Below are 19,247 nucleotides of genomic sequence, written 5' to 3' on the forward strand. Positions count from 1 at the left end.
TCCACTTGATCACTGGAGCAATATGGTTGGACTTTTGTCAACATGCCTGAATGTCTCATTATTCAGCAATAACTGGTATTCTGCGGACTCTTCTGCACTTTGGAGATTTCAATAACAGTAATTTTTTTATTTTTCTTTACACCTACAAATATTTTTCTGTCAGCCACTGCATTGGTCTTTTTTGGACACCCTGTTCTCTGCCTGATCTTGACTCCTACAGTTGTTTCCTTTTTTTTAAGAACATTCCAGATTGTTGATTTTGCAATGCCAAGAGTCTTAAAATTTTCTCTAATGGTCATTTTCTTTCCTCTCATTTTCAAAATGGCCTTCTTTTTCTGTTATATTGAGTTCTCTGGTCTTCATGCTGGTTTATGCTAATTCAAGTAAAAGACTTCAGAAGCAGTTTCAAAAGACCTCAACCATGCCTATACCTTCACAGCTCTTTTATGTGTGTGAAATGTATGCAATGTGTAACAACTGGACAGTGAGAAATACCTTAAAATCCGCTTGTCCAAATACGTATGCTCATCTAAAATGTGGGAGATTTAAGAAAAATGTGCTGTTGTTGTATAACGGTTAAACATTTATGCATAAAAATACCCATGGGTAAAAGGGGATATTCTCTGTCTTTGTCTCACATTCAACTTGTGATTTGAAATTCAAATTTTCTGAGCATACAGCTAGAATGGACAGACTTGAACACTTATCCCAGTACTTTTGGAGGGCACTATAAGTAAAACTGATTTTACATTCCTACTGCTAAATCGTTAACAATAGTGTTTGGGTGGACATAGACGAGCGCTTACCAAGCTCTGCTGTTTGTTTCTGTTTACTACTGATAAAACATCAGGGCTTTTCAAATTGTTCTGCTTTTACAAGAAGACCTAATCCAAGTGAAGAAAACTGTATGTAAGCTTTTATTATGCGAGAATACTGACTCTAGGGCAGGTGATTTATATTGATTTTTGGTCATGGGTAACTTTAAAAATGCGATATGTTGATTAATACTATAATACCATACTGCATAATCTTTGTGTTTAGCTCCTGTTACTGTGGTGAAGCCTTGGAATGTGATAAAAAATCAATGAGGAAATAAAAATAACCATATAATGAACAATATATAACCAAAAAGGTTATAATGAAGACATGTAGTAACATCAAAATTAAAGGTGTACAGCTACTACATAAATATGCATAATAAAACAGTTTAGGTTATTGTTAAAATGGGAGATAATCACGGAAAAAATCCATGAAAATAAATTAGAAAAGACAGGCTATGTCATTAGTCAGATGTGACCAAGACTGATGAAGCCAATTAGCCAAGCACTGACAATGCTGTGTGGGTTTGAGTCAGTCAGGCATACTGTATCTCCAGCTTTTGCTTCTTGGGTCCTGCAGAGCTTGCTGTGCCATCAGTGGCAATGCGAAATATGGCATGTAAAAATGTGATTTAAAATAAAAATTAAGAGAGCATATGATGAAAAGTAACTGGAAATTACAATTTATAAAAAAGGAAAACAAAAACCACTTGCAACTAACAAATTGCAAAAACAACTGCAGATAACAGAAGACGAAACAAAAATTGCAGACAACTGCAGAGACGAGAGAAGAGCATGCAAGCAGTTTTCACATGTATGAGAAAAGTACATTTTACCATACAGAAGATTGTTTTGATAAAATACCACATCTCATTACGTCTGTTGCTATTCATCTTCTCTACAACATGCAGGCTGTCAGGCTGTCACAGACAGGAAAGTGGAGTAATAATGTTGGTTCAAGAGACTGGGTCATAATTTATATATGAGGTACAGAATGACTGATCACACTGGATACACTGCTGTAGGTCAGAGCATTCTATTTTCATTTAAGAACCTCTTTTTGGGTCTTTTCACAGAAATTTATTTTTTCTCCAAAAGTACATCAAGAGTATTTATTTGCAATTTGAAATTTGCTTCACACACAGAGTAAATGTATTCCTTGCTATAAAAAAAACACTTTAATTAATATTACATGTTCACACAAATTGTAACAGAATTCTTATTTTTCAAACAGACAAAATCCTAACAGAGACTAATACTGTATATTGCATTACTTCCTGTATTCCATATCATGTATCGATTTTTACCAAACGGGTTGGATGTGAGGAATGGCCTCCACTCATTTGGAACCTTTTATATGTTCATTAATTTATATGTAAATCAAGTCCTTGTTTTCAAATGATCATAAACACTGCACATCTGAAAATTTGTTCTGAAAAATAGATTGCTGCATAGAAACAAAAACTGCTACACACCATTGAATACATACTTTCCATACATTATAAAAAAAAAACAAACTCACACCTTTAACTTCATCAATGTGATTACCAATTACCATGAAGACAGCTGCATAGGTATTATAAATTAAACTTTTATAGAAATGGCAGACATAGGATTATAGTATGTCAAATTATCTGTCCAAGTTAGTTACTAAGGGAATCAAGGATTTGGAATCTTGGCAGAAGTGTGGGTTGTCTTAGTACACATAGCAAGTAACCCTTTCTAGAGGTGCACCCGGTGTATACAATTGAGTATGAAAATACAGCAAAACAAATTCACAGTGAAAAAAATCAAATATGGATCAACTTATACAGTAAATATATTTTGGAACATTAGGATGACAATGAATGTGTACCACTGTGATTCTTTCACTATGGAGACACAGTGTTTCCTTACCATTCTCACACTGTAATTACCAATGGAGCTCTAAAGATCGAGTTACACACATGCTTAAAAGAGTTCACCATTACAGATTAAGAATGACCTCAGTATGTCACAAGGAATGTTGCATTTGGTAATCCTACTGTTGGCACATATAAAACACAGTTTTGTAACAGTGAAGTAGCTATTAATAACAAAAGGAAATTATCCACCTTCAATTAGTATGTTCACAATAATGGTAAAGGTCACTTTCTACCAGGTCATTTCACTGTATTAATGTTTTTGTCATGTATCATACTGTATGTGGTTTATACATGACTTTACAGACCCTATAAAGTGTTAAGCATAAAGAGATTTTTAAAGGAATTAAGACACTAACATTCTTCTAATTCCAGATTTTGTTTGTCATATGGCACTGAACTATTTACTTCTGACTCACATCAGTCCAGCTGTAATGTTCTATTTAAAGAGTTATAAAGACAATTACTGCTGGTACCAAGGAATTAGTAGAATCCAGCTGACAAATATTCACGAAAGTGATCTGTAGAATTGCCATTTACTGGAATTTAGTTTAGTCTCCTATTAAAATTGTTTTGAAGAAATAAGAAAAGTTATATTTGTTAAAGAAAGGTAAATGGTTAAAAAAAACTTTTAAGAAGGTTATAAAAATCTGGCCAATTGCAGTAATTCTGGATGTATGTTTTAGGACAAAACTATCACTTTACAGCTACTGAAACTACTGTATGCTACTACTGCATTCTGTCTGACATAAAAATCCTGTATTCTATTGAATTATATAAGCATTGTGAGTTTTATATTTTATCTGATTTTTTAAAGCATTATATAAGGAGACTTCAAAATTTATATTATGGTAATTTATACACAATATGTATTCTTTGGCTAAGAATAAAGTTAGGCTCATGGTTCCATACTGTATGTACAATATAGTGCAAATACATTTAAGTACATTTATCTCAATAAGGTTTACTAAGCAAATGAAATCAAGCCTCTGTAACTATAACTTAACTACGATTTTAAAATAATTTTAAGAATAACTTTTGGTTGTCTAATTTGTGATGGTCATCAATGGATTAAGTCATGGATCAGCATTAGGTTCCATAGTGCTTTAAAACCTTATACTATGTTGTCTGGAAAGAAACAGAATTTAATATTCCACTTCAAAGCACAATTAAAAGATGAACTATTGGACTATTTTAATGTAAATGTAAAATAAATTTGCTAACTTAACTATTGATAAATAGTGCAGTGTTCTAACAAGGTTCACACAACTCTACCTAGATAAAGTACATTTTGCTTTTTGAGTTGCTGTGTTTATCAATAGAAGCTGCACAGAGACAGGAAACACCAATACCCCTTCAGAAATGAATTGCCTCTACCTGTTCCAGAAATTCTTGCTCCATGATCCAATAGCCGCACATACATGTCTCTGGTGGTGTGGTTTCTCATTCGCAGCTGAATACTTCTCCTGGTTGTAATTTTTACCTGGCATTTCATCCTATCAGCTGAGTTTTTCCCAATCCTAGACTACAGTGCTCATACTACTTGTGACCAGAGTGCTGTTGTGAGTGTTACTGAAGGACCAGCCCCAGTCCCTCAGAATGAATCAAATGTCAGTAGCCTGAAAGCACTAACAAAGATAGGGCATTAGGGAGAGGATAACTAAATGCAAGATGTTATTTATATATCATGCTCTTAATGCTTACTGCTGTTGCATGTTAATACCCCACTGGCCCATCGTAAGTGTGAAACTTTAACATGCATTTTCTGCTGCCATACCATACTCTATTTTCTTGTGGCTTAAATCATGGTTTAATTTTAAATTACTTCTCTCAGACCTCAGGCAATTTATTTTTTGTTTAAACAACTGAGGATAAAAAGGAAAGCTTTTTCTGAGTAAAGGTATTTTAATTCTAATGCAGAAACAATTATTTGATTTTTGTTTTGATATTTTGCATCAGTATTAAGCCATTCAGATCATTCAAGTCTCTTACAATATGCACTTAGTTACCCATCTTTATTGAATGTCCAGAAGACATATCCGTAATAATACTGATCTTTCTAAAGGTAAAAGAGGGAAACACTGGGACTGACTTTTCTTATTATATGTGAAAAGTAACAATATACTACCATTAGTCTATTAATAATGCTGTCATTTAATTATGACATTCACTTTGTTACTATTCTTTTAACTTGTATTTCTCCTGTAATTTACATTACTAATCTTTATATTTGTATATGATTAGAATAAACCATATGTGTCAATGTTTACACACCTAAACAGCACTACAGAGAGCCTGCAGTATTATTGCTTTGATAAGAAACATTTCACTGAGCTTTTTAATTGTTGTAGTGTACTTACAAGCACACTAATCTACATCAACTCCCAGAGGGCTCAGGTACCACATGTCTCTAAATGCTTCAGTTCAACTGAGCTGGTGTCAAAGGGCTTTGTAATTTTCCAGTCCACTTTCCAGTTTATAACTCTTTCAGCTTCAAATAATACATTAATACATGACAATGATCTTCCAAATATTATCTGAAAACAATATTCTGTAGTTTTTATAGGGATGAAAGCAAATGTTGCTGTTTGTTTTATGTTCTTGTTGTTTTATTCTTGGGCTGGTTGATTCTAAGATTGTATTCCAATTTTAAATTCTAGTTTTTGTATGTAATTTGTTTCATATTTTGTTTCAGTGATTAAATCAAAGATACAATATCTCATTTTTTTCTTCCAGAAGATGCATCTCATAGCAATCTTGACATTTTAACTTCCTAAAGAAAAAAAGTCTTTGAAAGGTAATTCTGCTACACACAGCTATGATCTTCAGTTTGGTTAGCTAGACTTTCTATACATTTACAATGGGTAAAACAAAAAGAATGAACAAAGAAACAATGAGTTCCTAATACTAAAGGCCTTAATATTCAAATATTGTGCAACTCTGATATATAATAGTCTATAAAAATGTTTATGTAATGACTATTACAAAATCTTTGGAACATAGTCACTTCAGTTAATTAGTAAATTAATATAAAGCAAATCAGTAAGTTTTTTTTACATTGGTTTTCCTCTTCCTGTTTGCTGAGAACCTTACAATAAATTGAGGACAATGAAACGTTCACTTAGTTGTCTGAAATTGTCATTTGCAGGTGTTGTGATCTATGTAAAGGTATCTTTCAACTAAGTTCTTCATTCCAGGGTACCTGCAGAAATTCTGTGGTTCCTTTCAATATATTTTAATGTATGCCTTTTTGGTCATATTCTGTTGCTAAAGGTTGTGTTTGTAAATTCTAAAAATTGCAGTGTCATGGAATGCTCTCTAATGTATAATCTCAGAGAGGTTTAAAGCTAGCACAAATCTGAATAAGAGAAAAACCAGAGAAGGCTTTACAGATAGTTATTTTAATATAAGGGGCTTTACAATCCAAAATATTCATAATCATAATTCATAAAGAGTTTAACAAGAAGAAACAATAACCAATGTCAACTTTAAACCCAGAGTAGAAATGGTAACAAGAGATTACAGTGACATACAGTACAGTGGTATGTATCAGTAAACAGCACTGGAGATGGTTTCCAATCTATTTGGGAATTGGAAGACAAATTTGAAAAGCAGTAAATTAGAAATTATAATTAAAGCCACTGATTCTATTATTGTTTTATCAAATACCTGTTTCTGAATATTGTAACAGAATTACCAATTCTGATAATTATGAAGCTATCAAAAACCATGATAGCCATTAAAGATTTTAACCATTTTCACACTGCCTTGTATATTACACTGTTACACATGTATACTAGATTTTATCTCACACATACTGCAACCTTAAGCTTAACCACTGCTCTAATGCAAAGTTAGATTCTACTGTATATCTATATATGTAAGTTATATAAATTAATATATATAACTTGTATTATTTTTAATTTAACAGAAGAAAAGGACATTCCTTTTTGTTACTATACAATTTACAAACAAAACCAAAACCAGGAGTCCTTCTGGAACACCTTGCGTTAATTAGATATTCAAAGTTTCAGTTTCTTTTGATATAAAATGTTTTAAAAGAGTTATTTCTGCCATCTAGATTTGACTGATTGCATGACCCAAACTGTAAATTTTCTGATTATACTGCACACTATATTAGGTTGAGTATTGTATTACTAGGTTGTATTATTGTATTCTTTTCATTACATCATCAAAAAAATATTTCCATTACCTAAAGAACGTGATTGCAAAAAACAACATGCTATTTGCCTGACACCCAGTTCTGGTGAGGCAGGATTAAGTTAATTGGTTTTATACAATTGGTCCCATTTAAAATTCTTATGGCAGAATTGTACACAAGCAGTGTTCTATGAATAGAGTGTGAACACAGATCAGTAATGCAGCATTGTAATAATAAAAGAGGTGGACAGTGGCAGTTGTTCCATAGTCAAGTTAAAAGGATACATCAAAACGTAATAATTATGGTTCACAAAAGCAGCATGGGTACAACTGAGTGCTGAAATCTAGCACTATAGATGACTGATATTCAACAAAGCACTAATATCAAAAAGAGTTCAGATTTCCATGTAATTAGCTGTAGTTGCTCAAGCTTCAGTGTCAGGGTGACTGCCTGGAAGCACAGAATCTGTGGAAAGATGATCCTAATGGACTTCAAAATGAATCGGTATGTCATTAACAACAGAGGGGAGGAAATGTGCTATGTTGATGGATCAGTTCACCCAGCAGGCAAAGGAAAATGTTTAAGCCTAGGGAACTGGATACAGAGTCAAGCAGAGATCCATTATCAGGGCAGCATGAGAACCAGTTTGAGGCTAACTGGATGACCAACTAATACTTAAACAACCACAATATAAAGAGCTATATTTTATTTATCATTCAAATATAATATTTTGAATTGAATTATATGTATCAGTTAGACTACAACTGTCTATATTTTAGGTATTAAATACAATACGTATAAGATACTATATACTTTTTTAATGAAAGTTACATTTTAAGTGCTGTGGGTAGAATGTAACATATATCCTATCTCTCATTTCTCCTCAAATCTTATTATGCATGATTTTTTAAATGAAATTAAGCAAATTAAGCTATCATTATAATTTTATTCTCATTTAAATAAGTAGCAAACTTATGCAGATTCAGTCTCAGCTTTAAACCAAAAAGTAAAGAATGTGCTCCTTTCCACATTGGAAACAATTCATTCATGTTGCAGACTTACTGTATATGAAATGCTATGAGGCAAAAGGTGACAACTGGAAAGTTAAAAACTTACAGAAGATAATAAGACACTGGAACGTAATACCCCATGTTAGAAGTGCAAACTACTTTGAATTAAAATGTGTTGGGCTTAAGGAAAACTATTGTAACAGCATGTTTTCAGTACACCCATAGGTTTCACTGTATTCTAGTTGTGAGTTTTGAATAAACAAATATTAGAAGGTAGAACTATTTTGTGTTTCAGACAAGCCCTAATTAAGTCAGCGTAAAGGTGTAATTTGAATTAGTTTGCGTTATTGACTTAAAACACCTGGCTGAAAGAACTGTTTAGGAAGAGGCTGCTGGAATCCACAAAAGATGTGAGTGTAATTGTATTATGGCGATGCAGAATACTTAAATTACAGAGTTTAAAACAGAATACAGACAAAAATATGGCCAATAGAGTGAACAAAGGAAAGGGAATATGCAAGGTCTATTGGGAGCCTTGACAACATTTTGAAGTTGATCATATGTACGGTGACAGCAGCGTGGGCACCTGAAGATGAAGGTGTGTTGGGTAGGACACAATGATGAAAAAGGAGAGAAGGGGAAAAAGGCAAAAAAATTGAACCATGGAGGGGAGACAAGGAAAGTGCAAGAGAGAACGAAGGAGAGAGAGAAATGATGCGGGCCATAGGGGTGCAAGTGTCGGAAACAGAGAAATGGATGAAAGAGCACAAAGTTGGGTAAGAGAAAAGGCCATTTTGGTTTTCTTTGAGCAACCAGATTAGAGAGACAAAGAATTGCATGGAAAGGTTTGTTTATCGCAAGTGTGAGCACTGAATGAAAGAATGAGAAAACAAAATATGTAATGTAAGGTAGACAGAAGCAGGCGAGACAAGATTATGACTGCATATGTTGCATCCTGCCCTGCATCAGTGGGCTATACGAAAATATAAAAGTTTGAAATAAATGATGCAGCAGAAATTTACATTAAACTTATTTCACTATTTTGTGTTTAATAAGTTGAAGATAAAAGAAGTGTAAATGAGGGCTCCTGAAAAGCAGTGAATTTCGGGTTTGTTCCTATTTTCTTTGAGCTCTGAAGTACTGTGCTCAGTATAGCCATATATAAAGAAGTTTGAGTAGGTACTGTAGTGGTGTAGCTTGGGTAGGCTGCAAAGGAATGGGTAACACACTTGTTTACACACCAGTCAAAACAATCTGTTTTCTTTTCCTTTCAGAGTGAAAGAAACATTTACTTGTTTTTTAATAGGCATATAAAGGCAGCACTTGAGGCCGCTAATGAATGTTTCTTTAAAGTAAAGCAAGGCTACTGAGAGTGGGATCCCCATGAGTTTCCATGATGTCAGCAGATACATAGGCTAGTCATTAGTACTGTCTCCCCTTGGTACTTCTCAGATAAATATATAACCCTCTGATTGGGACTGCACATTCACAAATCCATGGGGGAAAAGCCTGACAGAAACATCAGCTGCTCACTTTTCATAGGGGCTGACAGAATAGAGCTCCTAACACCTGTTAGAGCTATGTAATACAAGCAAAAAACTATTGCCTACACTTTGTCATTTTAGGGAACAGCAGGCTTGGGTAACGAATTTTTAGTAAAATAGTCATTTTTTTCACAATGTTAGACTTTAGCACAGACTTTAAATATATTATAAGGTATCTCATTAATACACAGTTTGGGGGATACCTCACAATCACATCGATGTTTCTCTTATAAAGAATCAGTGAAGATTTTAAAAAATCTGCAGCATGCATTTACTGTAATTATAAATACAGCACTTATGGTTTTTACTGTATGTAATTTCCCCAGTTTTATACCATGTTTACAGCAATTTTGTTGCAAATAATTTCTTTCCTAATCAATGACAAATTCAGCATAGTTTAACCACTGAGAAGATTCTCAGAAGCCTGACCATTTGACAACAGCACCACAGAATCCGTTGAAAGATTTAAGAAAATAAAAATAAAATGAAATTGAAGAGCTGGAATGGGGGAATCTTCACAAGCACAAGCAAGGAACACTAGAAAACAGGAGATCTTACCATTTTCAGAGGCACTCTCTTCATGTTCGTTTGACGATGGAAGGGCTGGCAAGAGAGGCTCCACATTCATAATCAGTTGTTTGTTATTCAGAGAGTTAAAACTTTTACTCTGGCCAATGGCAGACCTGAAAATAAGTCAGACAGTAAGTTGAAAAATCATACTGCCGTAATTAATACAATATAATGGCTCTAATGGTGTAATGCTATAATCCTGAATGAGTTAAAATAAAAAGTTATGAGTTAAAAAAAGGGGGCACATTTTAGTATCAAGCATATGGGCACTTTACTCCTACCTGTGTACTTCAGGGGGATCCCTCTGAATTTTTGAGCTGGCTTCTATCACTTCTTTTGCAACTCTTCCGCTGCAAAAAATGTACAGTATCATAACAACAAACATTTATAAAAACAGAAGTGTAAGAGATTTTTTATTGAGGAAACTGCCATTTACTGCACTTTATTTCTGAAAAGCAAATTTAGTATTTAATTGCTCAAAGAAGATCGACAGGTGGTACTTGTTTTGCGATAAAGCAGTAGTAAGTAAATGGCAGTTTCATTTAATCTGATTTTTTTCTCAGTCTAATAATCATATATTTTCAAATATAACATTTTATGTCATATAAACACATTTTATACATAGTCATAGTCTATGTCTATTTTAAAACATAGTCTGTTTTCACACATAAAATCACTGTACAGTTTTTTCTGAATTTCATGAATTGATTCTAAACTAATCAAAACAACTGAAATTGCTAAATTGCAATTTGCTGGGCAGTGAATCCTTAAAGTACCACAGCTGCATGTGGTTGTCAGACTACATATAGTATTAAATGTTTAATACATTATATTATATGATGTACTAAACATTTAATGCGTTACAAAAATGGTTTGCTGTGGTCCGGTTACTGGTAAAACTGGTTTCCGTTACTCCCCGTATGTCTCTTTGCTCTTCACTATGAAAGGGTCATCCTTGCTAAAAAAGTATGTGAGCCCTGCTTTTCAAAGTAACAATATAGACATGCTTTTTATCCTCACAGCCTGTATATTTTATTTATTCCAAATGACTATGAATCAGATATTGTGTTAAAAGAAATTAAATGCTGGTAAATTGTATATTTATTATTAATGTTAGTTTAATATGTAATATACTGTGATATTTAAATTAATACATATGACATATATTTTACATATTATTCATTATACTTGTTTTATTATTAGTGAGATTCTTTATTTTTCCCGAGTGGCTTTCTTAAAAGCTTTTTTAAATATGACTTTGTTAAGTACAGCTTGTGAATCTAACCGAAGCCTCCTGCATGGCAGGTGATAATCCTATCAATCGAATCACCACTGTGTCACTCTGATTGGACTAATGAATGTGTGAGAAATTAGGACATGTACTTAGTGCCATGAACTAAATTAAAAACTACAAGCATTGCTTGGTGATGGGTTTAGTTGATAGGAAGTTTAATTTTCATTTAAAAAAATATTTAACTTCCATTGCCTGCAGAGGAAGCGAAACCAAACTGAACCAGAAGTGTTTTGAAAATAAAACCATATGATTAATTAATACTGAAAAATAATAACTAAACAAAGCATATCATAAATCAAAAGCATTTCATCATATTACAGTGTTCTAGCAAAAGTGTGGTTTCTGTTCCTTAAAGAGGATCTCTGGTGCTGACCAAACAAATGTGCAATAATTATATTAAAAGACTTCCAAATATTCTAGAATGCAGGGGATTTGGAAATATAAGTCCATTAATGTGAAATGGTGAGAAGACGTTGTAATATATTTGTTCTGTTTTAAATGATCACTTTATGTAATATTAGATTGAAGCCTCTGGATGTTTGTAAGCAACTGTGAGTAAGGCCCCACATAGCGGTACCTGTGTCCTGTGTCACCAAAATAGAACATCAGGAGAACGGAATCTTTGTGCTATCTTTTTTTAGTTTTGTAAAATAAACAATTACAATTTGAGGATCTCAAATCTTTGTAGACTGGGCATTATTTTATCAATATTCTTCCAGTTTTATTTTCTTTCCAGCCAGGATGCTTATTGGATTCAACTATTCTTTAATTAGAGAAAAACCCTTTTTATAGTGTAGACTTGTATCAGCTACAATGCAATTTACAGTACATGACTGACAAAGTAATTCAAATGACTACTCAAAGCTTATTATAATCTGGCCTTATATGTTTTTTAGGTATTTATTTGCTTTTAAATACCAGTATGTAATTAATATTTTATATAATTTTTTCATTAATACTTTTACACAATTACTGATAATTCTGTATACTGCGTGCAATTAAAAAACAATAAATCTGTCAGTGTTATGCAATATTGTGACATCTAATTTTGAGTTGTGGTAGCAATTTGGTAACAACATCATGTCCTAACCGAGTAATATTTAATATTAATTAAATTTTCTCTTGAACAGTATGCGCACAGTATGATTAGCGCAGGAAAGCACTAATAGGTGCTGCATCACCTGGTAGGCTCACTGAGTAGTGCAGTCCTGCATCAGATAGTTTGAAAAAAAAAAGTCTTCAGAAGTAGATACAAACGATTTTCAATTAATGAATGATTAAACAACAGATATGAAGTAAAGATAATTAGATCTGGAAAGCCAACCACCCAAATCAAAGAGAGGCATAATCACACAAAGGAAGCCAACAAGAGAATCACAAACGGTCAGACAATGGGTAAAACACAGAACTCAGAATGCATTCGATTTTATGTGAAATTAAAAGGAAGGCTGTCATATAAAACAAAACATAAAACTCATATAAAATCTGTTTGTAGATCTTCTGAAATTTTATACATTATGTTTTTTCCCAAGTTTAAGGTGTTCCAAGAATGTGTGTGTATGTCAGTGAGTGCAGGCAAACTGCAATTTTGACAATATATCTCTGTGAGTTACTCCAAATAAAGCAATTGTAAGGTTGAAATCCATAGGCTGCAGTACAATCTGGAACAGAATCACTAAGACAGACATCTAGAAGCTCAGGACTTCACCAGCAGTGTGATCAAGGGTGGCAAGGGCTTTACTGCACCTGTCATAGGTTGAATCTCAATCTCAGTAAATCTCAGTAAATCTGACCTTGGAGAGGTTAATATGAGGTAATACTTTAAATTTTATGACAGGCACAAACAGATGAGGAGTGCACTCAAGTGAGAGAAGATTCACAAATACACTGCTCCCAGTGATTGTCTGATTAGATAACGAAGGGCATCGCAAAGGCAAAATCTTATGATAAATCTTAGGTACTTGACATTTGCAGTGGGAATCAAACTCAAGTAGCCAGGATTAAACTGAAGCAGGCAGTCATGTCACTCATACAATTTAAACCCTAGTGTAAAACTACTACTGCTAAAACTATTAGAGATTTAATAAAAAAGAAAGTGTAAAACAGTTACTTGGAAATGTAATGAAAATGATAACTTACCTGTATCGGAATCTGCTGCCTTTAAAAAATATATTACTACTGGAAACCGTCTTTATCTGACTGGATTTTGCACACCTAAATGAGAGAAAATTAATGAACATCAGGTTAGTAAGGGAGCTGAATAAATTCAAGTAGATAGCTGCATCAGCATGTGTAGGCTGCAAAGGAACAAGTAAAGGTTTATTCCATTCTAAAAAGAGAGGAAACAAACACAATTATTTGGCTGTGGAGCCTTCTTCAGAAGCCTTCTTTTTCACACCTGAAGAAGACTCCTCAGCGGAAATGTTGTGTTTCTTTTCCTTTTTTCATCACAGAATAAAACTTCACTTGTTCGGCAGAAAGAGAATTGACAATTTAGAGCAGCACAAAAACATATTTATTTTATCTATTGACATATTTAGCTAGGAACTATGCTTTACCTTTTTATCATTTGCAAAATTATAATTTTAATTATATACTCAGAGGCATTTTAAAAATTGTATAAATGGTATTGGCTACAAATTGATTTGTAGCATTTTAATGTCAGATTATGAGACTAAGGTGTTATTCTGACACAAATCTATGTGTTTACAAAAACATTTACTTTAAATTCTAATGTTTAACAACAATTATTTTATTTTACTAGTTTTCTAGTTTGATCCACTATCTACATAAAAACTACTACATAAAATGCACTAAAACATTCAACAACATCAGCTTGTTGATTGTGTTTCTTTTTCAAACAGAAAGTATTAAAATGTACAATACACATTCACGTGCTAAATTTACATGCTAAATAAGAAACTTTTTTAAAGAGCATTCTGTGTGTAAATATATTTGAACCCTTTACCAAGGACATTTAATATAGCTTATATAAATAAAGCTGCTTGTCCGACCTTTCACAATTAATAAAGCATTTTAATAACAATTAATTGTAACATAAAACTGCACAGAGGACGTGCAAAATTCAAGTTGCTATTTGCTGATGCAGTAGCCTGTTTGAGCTTCCAATATCAACATCCTTAAATTAGAGTTACAATTGGGTCTTTATTAAACGTCATTAAATGTGCAGTGCTTTTACATAATGATGAGTGGTCAGAATGTCTGTTTATCAAGCTTACTTTTGTACAGTTATTCTTTCTCTTGGGAGGCTCTAGGACCAAAAAGTAATATATGCATGAATAAAAAATATACACAAAATCTATTGTTTCTCTTTCAATATGACAGTTATCAGAACAAATTAGTGATGCATGTCATGTACTGTAACAAGGCCTCTGAAAATGGGCTTGAAAAGATTTGTGTCAAGTGAATATTTGAAACACCAAGAAGACAATTAAAAAAAAAAGCTTCAGAAGCCATTTTATACAGGGATGTTGGATATTATTTATAATTGGCTCCATTCAAACAAATTGATTACATGGTGACATCAGCAGGTGGCTTTTATCGACAGAAATGTACAAATGGAAAATGAAGATGGAAAAACAACAAAAGGAAGCCTCACTGCACAGATGAATCATCTGTAATTCACTGCTTTGGCGTCCATTTCCTCTCAAATACCCTTTCAATGCATTATCCTCTCATTATATTCCAGCATTACATAAATCCAAAGTACTCCCATGCAAGGAAGGAATGTTTGGAAATATAAAAAAATGAAAAAGAAAAATTTTAAACAACTAGTTTTCAGGCCAAACATATCAGGGACTATCAACAATGCACAGCATTACACAAATAGTTGACAATTAACCTATACATACATATACTGTATACAACTGAGACAAAAATGCCACTGTTACTCTTAATTTACACCATGATTTACTCTGTATTTTTCTCTTTCTTCCCTTCTTGATGTTGTTGCTGCTCCAGCTGACAGAGGTATTCATGAACCAGGGGTATTAAATACTGAGATCTTGTTAGCTGTTTCTGTACTTGGATCTTGAGTTTTTCTGTGGCTGCGCAGTATGTCAAGAATAAGTAATGCACTTTTACCACAGAACTTATGAGAAGTGTTTATGAATAATTTAAATGTCATATTGTGCATTTCGGCAAGTGATGTTTTCCGTTTTTTTCTTGAAGCATTATTTTTGAAGAACAATACTGCAGTAAGCCCAGGCAACGGTACCTACTTGTAGAAAGCTTGATTTTCCACCCCACACTTCCAGAGATGTTTACAGGCTGCTGGTGTGGATGTGTGGAATGTCAGCACAAGTTTCTTCTAATTAAAACAAAGAAACAAGGGCAGTTAGTACCTGTACCACCCAGGTGAAAAGGGGAGTGCAGGAGAGAGTGCTGAACATTTAGTTGGCAAAGTTCAATGAGAGGTTACAGAAGCTAAACCCTTCAGGGCACTTCTACTTTGGGGTGTATTAAGTACTGTAGCTTGCATTTAGCATTATTGATAAAAAATCACTATGGATACATATAACAGATTGCAGTAAATAAAATTGCTAGATGCTAACAAGTTCAAATAAGAAAAAAATCTACATAATTGCTGTCTATATCAATTGCTAACAATTTATTTAAATTTCAAATGCTTAACACAAGCCATCTGAAATCCATTAATACAACAGACTAAAGGCTAATTTCAACCAAAACAGACTACAGTGAGGCAGGGTGACTTAACAGGTCGTTCCCTTTTCTACAAGGAAGGTTAATGCCTCAGCACTTGCTCACACTCTCAAAAACATGTTACGCTTTCAATGCATGCCAGTAGTGAGTACATGCATATCAATTGTGTATTCACGAGTAATTTCCACTATTTATGAAGCTAGACTCTTAATTTTCAGTAATGTGCTAGTAGAAAGGCAATTAAATAAGTAAAAAGGCAAATGAATCTGCATTCACACATAAGTACAGGACCATCAAAGCCCGTTGATCGATATTATACTAAGTTGAATACACATATTTAGCATCACTTTACATACAAAGCAGCAAAAAGTACTATCAAGAGCAATATCTTCACTTGGTTGAGAAATAAAAAGCACACTATGGGATTAGAATAAATAATTTATTTTTAAAATACTGTGCAATTTCAGCACTAAATTTACGTTATGTATTCAGCTCAGAAGGTCTCTTGTAGAAGCCCCATTTTTATAATTCACACATTTAACCTAAAGCTAAAAGATCCCTTCAGATGTATTACATTACTCATGGATAACACAATGTTCCAAGGACAAAAAAAGAACACAAGATACTCTATACACTCTGAACACACTATGATATGATTTACTCACCAGTAATGGAAATGAATACACATACAAAGAAAAAAAACACAAGAATAACTGTATATCAGTGAAATATCACAGTAACAGTCATAAATGGTGACACTTCATGCAAATGTAACAGATTCTTTGAATGGATAAAACAATAGTTTGAAACAGAGAAGACTTTAAAAGGAATTACATTTGGTAATGATTTCACAGTTATGTAAAACACATAAGGCAAATGTGTAAAGAGTCTTAACTGACATTAGAACATTGCATAAATTAGGTGCATTAGAAGTTAACCATAACCACAGTACATACAGCTGTGCAGTATGTACTATCACCATGCGGTTGGACAGAGGGAACTACAGGAGCCAGCCAAAATGTAGGACTAGTTAATAAACCCAAACCACTGAAATGTATTATTGACATTTAATTTATAGGGTCTGCTGTATAATGTGCAATTAGAAAGACATTTTGAGAAAAAATGTGTTCTTGTATAATAAATGGTTTTCAGGACAAATAACTCAATTTAAAAAGAAACCTATTATGAAACAAATGTCCTGAAACCTGGAACAAGAATGGATGAATATTAAGCAACTGACTTTGATTTGAAATACAGAAATTACTTAAGTCATTTTAGAATGGCAGGCTAGTCTCATATGTCTTTATAGCAGGCACCATGTTCACATCTGTGACATATTCCTACTGTATATAATCATGGCCCAATTAAGTGTTAAGTACAGTATATGACTGAAACCTGAACATATTTCATGTTCCCAACATTGGTCCAGTTACATTAAACCAGGTTTATCAGACAGGCATGTACACCTGCATGACCTGTAGCCCATCAACATCCACATGACAGTTTTGTTTACCAAAAGGCAAAGTAATTCAGAATTAATTGACAATTGCCAACAGTGAACAAATACCGGCTCTCCTGTAAAAAGACATCTGCAACCAGCCCCCAACAAAACCAAACTACTTCCATTGTTGACCCAGACGTTATTGGGAACCTATTTGTTGCTAAGAATCTGCTGTTGTTCCACTCTTGTGAATTATAACATCACCATCCTGTTTAAGGATCTGAAATCTCAAGGATCAAGGGGCTGTGATACACAGCAGGCCTCTGAGGCACTAAGACCCACCAGTTTACTATAATGCATCCTGCCCTTGAAAGAGATCTGTAACATAAATGAATCATTTATTTAACAAGAATCAATGAAAAAAGAAAATACATTCAGGTACACTACAATAAAACATAAAACCTGCTACAGGGATTTTTAAAGGGTGACCAAGACATTTCATAACTCAAAACACACATATTAGTAAAGAACATAAATTAAATATAGCACATTTGTTAAACATACTGTAGCAAGGAGCATCACTAAAGAAAGAAGATCAGTAGTACTCTTAGCATTACTTCCATGATGACAATAATTGACACAATGCAGTTATGTTAAAACTACTACTGTTGTCTCTCAGTAGTGACACCACTCTATGTGTGTTCAAGATAGATATATTTGCATACTTACTTATAGATCATAGAATATTCCGACCCAAAAGACAATAATTTGTAAACACAATATGTGATATGAAAACAAGTGAGGACACAGAGATGTACAGTAAGCAATGATACTACATCATTTATAGAGGGCAGTGACAAAATGTTTAAGTGTTTCTCAGATACTCTCAAAGCCTATATGTATACAGCACAGTATTAGATCGTATACTGTAAGTTCAAGTACAGTAGCTAGTTGTGTCAGCATGTGTAGGCTGCAAAGGAACAGGTAACATTTATTCCATGCTGAAAGGAAAAGCTGAAGAAGGCTCTACAGCTGAAACATTGTGTCTCTTTTCCTTTTCTTTAAGCGTGGTATTGGATGCATTACTAAACCTGGCAACCATTAGTGCGAAAACATGTGTTTCTTTGTATCTGTTTATCACTTTTATGTGTGAACATTTCTTTTTATTGTTTAACAGAAAAATCTACACAATCTAGAATTAATCTAGAATTAAGTTAATTAATCTAGAATGCATCAGTTGGTGAACCCCATCCTTCTTTATCTTACCTCTTTCTGAATGCCAATCACATAGAAAGTCTTCCCTTCAAATTTCAATTTGCTTACATCAGTCCTAGAATGAAAAGCAAATTATGAAACAATTCATAAATAATAGGATAAATAATAGGATCCACACATGTACAGTAATAAAGATCAGTGGATCCTGGTGTCTTAATTCTTCATTCAGAGTATAAGGAAGTGGTGACATTCTCAGTGTGTATGGGGTCTGGTGTTATAAAATATAACACAAAATTAGATATTGTAGAATTTAAGTTAACAATGTAAAACTCCTGAGCCTATAAAAAGCCATACACGTTTAAATATTCAATACCTATATTGGAAATATTAGTAACAGTAGTAATAGTAATCATCATTGTCATCATCATTGCAATAATCACCAAAAAATTACCAACCAATGCCAACCCATAGTATCGCTGAAAGCTTTACAGATTAAATCATGTCTACTTTTTCTAAAAGACCTAACTAGCACTAAACCCTTTTCAAAATGCTATAACAACAACAGTTCCAAAATTACTGGAGACAAATCAACTCTGTTTTACAGTAGAT

At 33.3% G+C, this 19,247-nt stretch overlaps 1 protein-coding gene across 3 annotated transcripts in view; it reads right to left on the reverse strand.

The window, feature by feature from the left end:
* frmd3 (FERM domain containing 3) overlaps positions 1-19,247 on the reverse strand; it is a 92,182-nt gene that overhangs the window by 5,961 nt on the left and 66,974 nt on the right. Inside the window, exons 9-14 of one of the 3 annotated variants that reach the window (XM_015362393.2) lie at positions 18,690-18,753; positions 17,766-17,801; positions 15,541-15,629; positions 13,439-13,513; positions 10,287-10,355; positions 9,994-10,118 (exon numbers count right to left, since the gene is read on the reverse strand). In XM_015362393.2, the coding sequence (XP_015217879.1) occupies positions 9,994-10,118; positions 10,287-10,355; positions 13,439-13,513; positions 15,541-15,629; positions 17,766-17,801; positions 18,690-18,753 (458 nt within the window). The remainder of the gene's footprint in view (positions 1-9,993; positions 10,119-10,286; positions 10,356-13,438; positions 13,514-15,540; positions 15,630-17,765; positions 17,802-18,689; positions 18,754-19,247) is intronic. The other 2 variants (XM_015362402.2, XM_006626608.3) reach the window with 2 other exon arrangements.

The sequence above is a fragment of the Lepisosteus oculatus genome, chromosome 3 (genome assembly GCF_040954835.1).
Source record: "Lepisosteus oculatus isolate fLepOcu1 chromosome 3, fLepOcu1.hap2, whole genome shotgun sequence".
Classification (NCBI taxonomy): Eukaryota; Metazoa; Chordata; class Actinopteri; order Semionotiformes; family Lepisosteidae; genus Lepisosteus; species Lepisosteus oculatus.